Source organism: Octopus bimaculoides, chromosome 7 (genome assembly GCF_001194135.2).
Source record: "Octopus bimaculoides isolate UCB-OBI-ISO-001 chromosome 7, ASM119413v2, whole genome shotgun sequence".
NCBI lineage: Eukaryota > Metazoa > Mollusca > Cephalopoda > Octopoda > Octopodidae > Octopus > Octopus bimaculoides.
Window position 1 is genome coordinate 41728444 of NC_068987.1, and position 9989 is coordinate 41738432.

At 37.7% G+C, this 9989-nt stretch overlaps 1 protein-coding gene across 1 annotated transcript in view; it reads right to left on the reverse strand.

Moving 5' to 3' along the window:
- The window catches only part of LOC106883735 (histidine--tRNA ligase), a 112929-nt gene that overhangs the window by 4171 nt on the left and 98769 nt on the right, over nt 1–9989 (reverse strand). Inside the window, exons 10-12 of the mRNA XM_052969549.1 lie at nt 9119–9300; nt 7624–7740; nt 3857–4003 (exon numbers count right to left, since the gene is read on the reverse strand). Of these exons, the coding sequence (XP_052825509.1) occupies nt 3857–4003; nt 7624–7740; nt 9119–9300 (446 nt within the window). The remainder of the gene's footprint in view (nt 1–3856; nt 4004–7623; nt 7741–9118; nt 9301–9989) is intronic.

Below are 9989 nucleotides of genomic sequence, written 5' to 3' on the forward strand. Positions count from 1 at the left end.
CCGCGGCATGTGTAAGGACTTTCGAGCGAGATCGTTGCCAGTGCCCCTGGACTGGCTCTTGTGCAGGTGGCACATAAAATACACCATTTTGAGCGTGGCCGTTGCCAGTACCGCCTGACTGGCCTTCGTGCGGGCGACACGTAAAAGCACCCACTACACTCTCTGAGTGGTCGGCGTTAGGAAGGGCATCCAGCTGTAGAAACTCTGCCAAATCAGATTGGAGCCGGGTGTAGCCATCTGGTTTCACCAGTCCTCAGTCAAATCGTCCAACCCATGCTAGCATGGAAAGCAGACGTTAAATGATGATGATGATGATGATTAATGATTAAACAAACATAGCATGAGAGGTGTCAGTTAAAACAAATAACACCTCACACACAAGACCTATCACACATTTTGCTAAAGTTCTCTTCACTTCCCTTATGACTTACATGGCAATTAAGGAATGCCCAGTGTGGAATTAAAAGGATCAATTTGCCTGAGATCAGTTTACAACTGAAATCAAAGACCAAGTTATCATCATCATCATCTTTTAGCATCTGTTTCCATACTGGCATGGGTTGGATGGTTTGACAGGATCAGACAAGCCAGAGGGCTGCATTGGGCTCCAATATCAACTTGGAGCTTATATATATATATATATATATATATATATATAGCAGAAGAAAATGGATATAATAAAAATGGGAAACTTGTGGTTTTCGCTGGTATGCCTTAAGGCATACCAGCGAAAACCACAAGTTATATAACCTAAACTACGGTTTACCAACCAAACCACCTGCTACCGTACAACCTTACAAAAGACTGTACCTACCCAGGTAATAACTAGGAGCAACTATGGATTTAATTATCCCTTAGAGGTATTAAACCTCTCTAACTGATACCTACACTATATATATATATAAACACACACACATGCGCGCACACTATTTTATGAAAGCTGAAAAATAAAAACTCTTCACGAACCATTACTCAGAGTTTCATGTGACTTTTCATCAGACAGTTGTGATAATACAAACTATATGTAGTCTGTATTATAGTTAAATGTACAGAAAATAGACTCCATCAACTGCCAAGGGGATATTCTAGAGCTAGTAGATAGCTTCGATTATCTAAGTGACCAAGTCAGTAGCAGAGGAGGATGCTCTGAGAGCTGCAAGAATAGGAATAGGCTGGGCAAAGTTCAGAGAGCTCCTACCTTTACTGGCAACAAAGGGATTCTTCCTCAGTGTGAAAGGCAAACTGTATGATACCTGTGTGAACAGCTATGCTACACAGAAGTGAAACATGGGCTGTGATAGCTGAGGACATGCATAGGCTTGAAAGAAATGAAGCTAGTATGCTTTACTGGATGTGCAATGTCAGTGTGCATGTATGACAGACTGTAAGCATCTTGAAAGAAAAGTTAGGCATAAAAGGCATAAGATGTGGTGTGCAAGAGGGACGACTGTGCTGGTATGGTTGTGTGATGCATACGGATAAGAACAGCTATGTACAGAAGTGCCGATTACTAACTGTGGAGGGAACCTGCGGTAGAGGTAGACCCAGGAAGACATGGGACAAAGTGATGAAGTATGATCTTCAAACTTTAGGCTTCACGGAGGCAATGACTAGCAATTGAGACCTTTGGTGATATGCTGTGCTTGAGAAGATCCGTGAAGCCAAGTGAAATTGTAGTCATGACTGATGCTGGTATCATGTAACTGATACCCATGCTAGTGGCACATAAAAAGCTCCATTCAAGTGTTGGCCTCATGGAGGCAAGGTAGCTGATGCTGGTGGCACGTGAAAAGCATCTTCCGAGTGTTGGGCCTCATGGAGGCAATGATGAATGACTGAGACTTTTGGCATTATGTAGTGCTTGAGAAGAAGACACAGCAAGCCAAGTGAAATCATAGTCATAGCAGATACTGGTGTCATGCAACTGGCACTTGTGCCAATGGCACGTAACAGCACCCATTACACTCTCAGAGGGGGTGACATTAAGAAGGGCATCCAGCCATAGAAAACTTGCCAAATCAGACTAGAGTCTGGTACAGCCTTCCAGCTTCCCAGCATGGACAACGGATGTTAAATGATGATCATGATGATATATGTGTGATACATTTTAGAATTATGTGGAATAACTATTCATATATTTTCTTTTGATATTTATTTATTTAGAAGTAAATCAACCAAGCTGTTGCTATATCCTGTCATTGATATCTATTTGGGATATATAAGGCATTTGGACTAAACTTGATGATTTTTTATGCCCACTTTTTTAAGGACAGCTTGATGTATTGATGAACAGTCAACAGAGTTGGAGAGCATAAAGATTAAAGTTGTAATAGAAAAAAAGTTAGCTGACATGGAGGACTGGAAGTCATCTGAAAATTAGTAAAAAGTTACCTGTATCATTATGATTCACACCAGGTATCAAAATACTGACACCATGACTGCTGTTCAATGCTCTGTAAACACAATAAAGGTGTAAGACATGACATGGACATTATGAAAACCAAATTACCCCAAACTGTGATAGTCTTTGGGTGTGTCTCCAATGAGGGTAATGTCATGCCATCCCACATCTTTGAAAGGGTCTTAAGCTCAATTCAGACAGCTATGTGAAGCTATTGAAGACAGCAGTCAAATCCTGGCTGGTGAGGGTTGCTGATGAAAGACCATATGTGTGGCAGCAGGATTCAATTCCTTGCCATGCCACCAGAAGTGGTTGTTGGACAATTTCTATGACTTCACCAGTCCCAATTTCTGGCCTCCTAATTCTCCTGATTATAATCCCATGGATTATTATGTGTAGGGCTTAGTTGAGAAAGACACCAACTGCTTTGCCTGCAGTACCATGGCTGAGCTGGTGGCCAAGATCAAGGAGGTGTTCGAAGATCTTTCCAGGAATACAGTGAGGAATGCATACACCGGGTTCCAGAGTTGTCTTGAGGCCATGATAGAAGCTGAGAGCAGCTAGTTTGAGTAAACTATTATCTCTCAGCCATAATCTAGTTGAAACTTTTTTTATTTTTTAAAAACACTTTTATTTTTGGATAGGATACTGTTTTTGTTTTCCTTATATGCAAACTGTCAAAGTTAGCCCAAACATCCTGTAGTTAACTGTTTTTGCCGGGAACACATGGCATAATAATGCATCCTTGATAAAGTTGTTTGGCACTGTCTTATGATGTAAAGGTTGTAAAACACATAATACAATTTTGGAAGAAAAAAAAAACAAATTATTTTTACATCCATTTTTCCATGACTACATCAGTGAGATGATTTACTTGTTGAAGCATTTGTTTTTATATTGAGATATACTTCCTACTACAAACTACTCAGTGATGGAGTGGAGACTAATTAGGTTCAGTAAATTAAACTGGTGCCAGCAGGATTATTTACTTTGCTCAGTAATACAATCCCTTGGTTGCAGTAAGGTGTGAAATTACAATTGTATGTGGCTTGTAGCCCAGCTCCTTAAACTGTCAGCCAATATGCTTTCATAATATTAAAAGACGTTAAAAAAAAAGGAAAAAAAGGACTGGGAATGTGCCTTAGAAATCTTTCTGGTCTGGTACTAGTTTCTTGATGTGAAATAGAAAATATATGTTCCCCTTGATTGCATGATAATCTATCTCATACAAAATCCCTAAATGTCTTTGCATTACATAACCTTAATTCAAGCAAATTGAGGTACATGTAAAATGACAGGCTTGCAGTGGATCTGAACACAAGACTTTTGAGCAATTAATCAAGCAGATGCTTGCCCTTTTGCTTCTACAATATTGTCCTTAAGGTCAATAAAAATTTGACAGGAAGTTTTACATTCAGTTGAAATTCTACTCCCTTTCTGAAAACAGATGCTTACCTCTTCTCTGGTAGAAATAACACGGAGTTTGACAACACCCTGCTCAATTTCAGATTCTCCAATAATAATGGCCAAAGGAATACCACTGTTTTCACAATACTGGAATTGGTCCAACAATTTTGGAGACTTTTTGTAGGAATGCTCAGTCTGTAATGAAGAACAGGAAACAACAATAAGGTATTTTGTATGTTTGTTATAGGCAAACTGCAAGTTTTACAGGCAGTTGACACTATGCAATTCATTTTATCACCATTACCTTGTGTGGCAGGTGGTTCTGAAAGGCAGAGTTATCTCAAGCAGTTGTTGAACTTAGAATGTAAAGAGAGATAAAATTAAACATTGTGGAAAATTTAATTTGGTGAGTTCCCATTTCAGCTATTCTGCTACCAAAATTTAAATAATAATAATTTCTAGCACTGGCCACAAATAATGGGAGAAATAGTCAATACTTAAGCATACCTTCTTTTATTGGTACTAGAAATGCGATAGACAAAATGAATCTTGGTAAAATTTGAACTCACATTGTAAAAGTTCATAAAACATTTTGTCTGCCACTTTACAACTTTCTGATAATTACAAAAAGGATGATTTGAAGACAACATATATCAATTAATAGTCAATAATCACAGTAAATCAAAATAGATGAGAATATCTCTTTAAATTGTTGTCGTTTAAAGTCTGCTTTCTATGCTGGCATGGGTAGAATGGTTTGACAAGAATCAGCCAGGCAGAAGCCCACACCAGACATCTGTAGCTGTTTTGACAGGATTTTTATAGCTGGATGCCCTTTCTAACACCAACCATTCAGCAGAGTGGACTTAGCACTTTTTACATGGCACAAGCACAAGCGAGGTCAGTTTGGGCAAGGTTTTTACAGCTGGTTGCCTTTCCAAATGCCATCCACTTTACAATGTGGACTGGGTGCCTTTAAGTGGCGCCTGCACTGACAGGGCCACCAAGTACTTGCAAGGCATAACAAAAAGTGGGGAGGGAAAACTCTTTTGAGAGGGGAGGGGACACTGATTTTCTGCTGGATGATGAAAGGTTATAGTGAGGCAGAGAGACAGAAACAGGTGTTTAGAGAGAGAGAGAGAGAGAGAGAGAGAGAGAGAGAGAGAGAGAGAGAAAAAGAGAGAGAGAGAGAGAGAGAGAGAGAGAGATCAGGAATGAAAACAGAAACAGTTGTGCTATTGAGACAGGTTGGGAGCTAGCAGAGAGCAATAATACAGTGGCACAGGGCCCAGAGGACAGGATTGGGGAGGTGGGGAGTAAGCTTAGTACATGAAGTGGAAATGTGGGGAAGAGAAGGGATGTAGTTTGGTTTGTTGTGGTAGAGTGAGTGAGAAATTTTAAGTGTGGGTGGGACACAGCGCTTCTAGAACTCAGTTTCACTGATGTGGGCAGGTCTTCTCAAAAACTTCGTATCACCAGACATCTTGGTCCATTGTCGTTTCCTTCATGAGGTCCAATATCCTAAGATCAGTCCTTACCATTTCATCCCACATCTTCCTGGGTCTCCCTCTTCCGTGGGTACCATCTACTTTCAATGATCGGCACTTTTTTATATAGCTGTCCTCATTCATACGCATCACATGTCAAAACTAATATAATCTTCTCCTTTGCATGCTACATTTGATTCCCCTTAATGCCCAACTTTTCTCTTAATACATTTACACTTTCTTGTACATGGGCACTGATGTTGCACATCCAATGGAGATTACTACCTTCATTTCTCTCCAATCTATGCATGTCTTCTGCATTCAGAGCTCATGTCTCACTACCATGGAGTATAGCAGTTCACACACAAGCATCATATAGTCTACCTTACGGTCTGAGAGTGAGTCCTTTTGTTACCAACAGAGGTAATAGCTCTCTGAACTTTCCCCCACCCAATTCTTATTCTAGAAACAATACTTTCAGAACACCCTCCACCATTACTAGTTTGGTCACCTAGCTAACAGAGGCTATCTACAATCTGAAGAGAGCCTCCTGGGCATTTGAGAGAATCTAAGTCCTGTGTGCTCTTAGTGCTTATTGTTCCTGCCCATCTGCCACATACAAAGATTCCATTGCACCTTTTATGTGTCCATAGTTTACACTGGGTGCAGTGAATGGAATTTCTTCCAACTCCTTTCCTACATATTGAGCAGGGCCATTTACCTGTCGGAAAGAGAGCTTTATCTTCTTTCTTACTAACAACTTTGATCTTTGCTAGGTTAACACTAAGGCCCTTTGATTCCAGGTTTTGTTTCCATACCTGAAATTTCTTCTCTAATTCTGCTAAAGATTCTGCAATAAGAGCAAGGTCATCAGTATATAGCAGTTCCCATGGGCACCCAGTTTTGAATTCCTCTGTTATGGCCTGGAGGACCATAATGAATAAGAAGTGAGCCTTGGTGAACCCCTACCTGTATGCTAAAATCATCACTGTACTTATGGCCTTACTGACAACACTACTGTACACGGCTTGTACAGCTCTAATGAGCCACTCCTCTACTCCTAACTTCCTTAGAGACCACCATATTACAGAGTAGGGTGACGAAGGCTAAGTACAATGATTTACTTTTGGCCAAGTACTGCAGCTGTCTCATTAGGAAGATGGCATCTGTGGTACTCTTCCCAGGTACAAGACCAAAATTGCATCTCATCTAGTTTAATTCTATTTCTAATCAATTGAGTTATAGCTCTCTTAGTAACTTTCATGACTTCGTCTAGCAATTTAATGTCTCTGTAGTTGTTTCTATCTAAGGCATCATAGCAGCTAATTATAATACTACTACACCAGTCATTGGGGATGGTGCTTTTCTGAAAAATCTGATTAACTATATGGGTGGCTAAGCTGCATCCTACACCACTGGAAATTTTAATCTTCTTGGCAGTGATTCCTGACGGCTAAGGGGCTTTCCTTGTCTTCATGTCCTTAATGTTTAAAAGATTTAGAAATAGAAATTTCTTCAAGATGAGAAATATAATTGGTCTAATGAAGAAAAAAGATGGTACAAAGAAGAAAGTCACTATTTTAGACATGATGATGCAGTGAACTGTGTAACCACTGTTCTCTGTAACACAAATCCTATATAAAAATACTAACATTTCATAAACAAACTATAGATACTTAAGTTATAGACTGTCTTATTACAGAGAGGTAATATTTATCCCCACTTAGGTGGGGATAAACATTACCTCTTGGTATTAATTAATACTACCTCTGTTGCTAATATATATTATGTCTTATTACAATTTAACCATGACCAACAGAAGAGTTGTTAACATTAACAAATCAGACATTGTTAACAACTGAACAAATGAAATTTGACTATTATCATCTTGAATGAAAATTTTTGGAATCATTGCTTTTGCAACTAAATATTAATAACATAACTATGATGGGGAGTGATGTCTAGTTTTGGTTGGTAGACAAAGTAAAAGAATGGTAATGCACCTGGACCAAAAGCACAACACAGTGACAAAATCAAACATCTCCACCTCCACATACAACACCAAAATCTGAGGCTCCACATCACTGCAAGAAATGATCCAACAAGAGGGTTCCTATGTGGTTCCACAGTCTATTAGAAACAACAACCAGACAGACATCAAACCACATCCTGCTACCTTTAAAAGAGGTTCCTGGCATAGTGTAGTCCAGAGTACACTATTGATCAAAATATGATGGATTGATCATAGTTTGAGTGGCTTTGATCATAGGACTGCACAACCAGGGCTGGCCTGGGGCTAAATCACAGTAACATCATCATCATTCTTACTTTGATTTTAGCATCCCAAAGTTCACAACAAATTTTCATCCGTTCCTCAAGTAAGTTCTTTTGAGCTGAAATAACATATACCTCTGTACTGGTCGTTCGAATCTTTGCATTATCACTCTGAAATAACAATACAGATATATCATTCACTTTAATACAATTATATTATAAAATTCACAAATCACTACAAAACTACATTGCCACAGGTCACAAGGGTTTTGGGAACTGGTGGTCAGCTTTTGATAAGATTAGGAAAATATGATACTCACTTAGAAATCATGCTGATCTATCGGTCTAAACATTCCATTACCTATTTAATGCATGTTTTGGGTGATCTGCAGTGATGTATCATATCCTTTTTCAGAAGGAAGGTAAGGTATTAAACTACCAAACTCTACTAGTAAAACACACAAGTATTACAGAAACCAGTGATGCAAGAAAGGGTAGCAGGTTGTGTCACAGACTCTAAGAAAAAGTGCAAGGCTAAATTACAGAAACCAGTGATATAAGAAGGGGTGCCAGGGTGTGTGTACCTCAATGTATTTGATAGTAGATGAATTAGTGAAGCAAAGATACTTGTGTCTACAGCTTATCAAAAGCAATGTGTCCAGTTTTAAGTGTTCAACAACACCTTTGGTACATATTGACTCTCAGTCTTTGAATTGATAGTCCAATACCTTATATTCCAAACCATTTTACATCTACAAAAGTTATGTTCATTTGTGTTTTAATGATGCAAAACAGATTAATTAAAATAATAAAAACCCACAGCCATCTCTCACAAGCAAGTATGACTTGGTTAACATGTATCAGGCATTCACTTGATTGTTTTAAGTGCTTGAGTCAATTTTAAGAGTAAGAGAGGAACATTTATGCAGGGATTTAGTCAAATCTTTCTTAAATCATATTTTACTATCGTAAACAGAAGTAAGGATGCATTAATTAATGTAGTCCTAGATATACTGCAAAACAAGGCAAGATGGTCTAGCTGGAATGCTAAATAACAATACCAATACTAATGATAACATATTTAATGAAGGTGCTTTACAAAATCACTCAACATGCTAGAAATAGCAGCTGAATTTCCCTAAAAATCATCTTAAAGAAAAGGTGGTACACATTGGATAATGTAATTGTAGATATACTATATTTGGTAGAGTGGTCATGAGTGGAATGCTTTGGGATTTAGGCTTATTTGAACAGAACTAACCAGGTGCTAATTGACAATAAAGTAAATTGTTTGACTTTTATGGGACAAAAAATACCAATTAAAATGCGAATAAGTTTATTGATTGAGGCAAACAGAAATGTGATTTTATAACATTGATGCCTTTCCCAAAGCATTAATAAGTGAAATAGCTACAATCAATAATTGAATATGTGTTACATACTTAGTAGTCTGACAGCAAGATAATAAATACTGTTGAAAGAGGGGCTATTTACTGTTGAAATTGAAATTATTTTTAGTAAAACATTCTGCTATGTCTCTAAATCTTACCAAAACTTTAGCTTCCATAATGGCGAAAATGCGTTCTATTCCAATACTGACACCAACACAAGGTACTTCCTTGCCTTTTGGGTCGAACATTCCAACAAGGCCATCATATCGTCCTCCACCAGCAACACTGCCAACAGCAATGGATTCTGTTGAATCTCCAGAATCTGATTTACAGGTGTAACCTAGAAAGTATGAAGGAAGACAATACTACAAGTGTAATCATTATTTGTTCTTAAAATGAAAAAAAACAAGCCATATTTTTAATAGCAATGAATCAGCTCATTTTATTATTAAGGCACCATAAATCATAAAACTGTGCTTGCTTGTTTCAAGTTAGTTAGGTACTCCACAATAAATATATATATATATATATATATATATATATATATATAACAAATGGGATTTAAAATTAACAGCTGTTTCAGCATCATTTTACAGATGAGTTCTTAGATTACATCATGACAAAAATCTGCCATCTTCAGGTGATTTTAAACAGAGTGGGTAGAAAATTTAAATTGACCAGCTCATGATGTTACATAGTGAAGCAAGTGAAGCTATTAAGAGTTGTAGAATTTCTAAAGGCTGCTTGTAAGATGCATAAGGGTTCAAAACCTATCATATTTCTCAAATCACTATCTTAATTAGTTTATGGTTCTATCTGGAGAATCAAGGAATACAATTATATAAGAGGAAAAATGAGAATAAAATGAAAGAAACACCAGATAAAAGGTATGGTTATCGCCATTTATCCTACACCAGCATGCACATACATATATTTTATTACCTTTAGTAGATGCATTTGCACACACACATACTCATAAGTATACATCATATTTACATATACACATACAAATATATATATATATATATA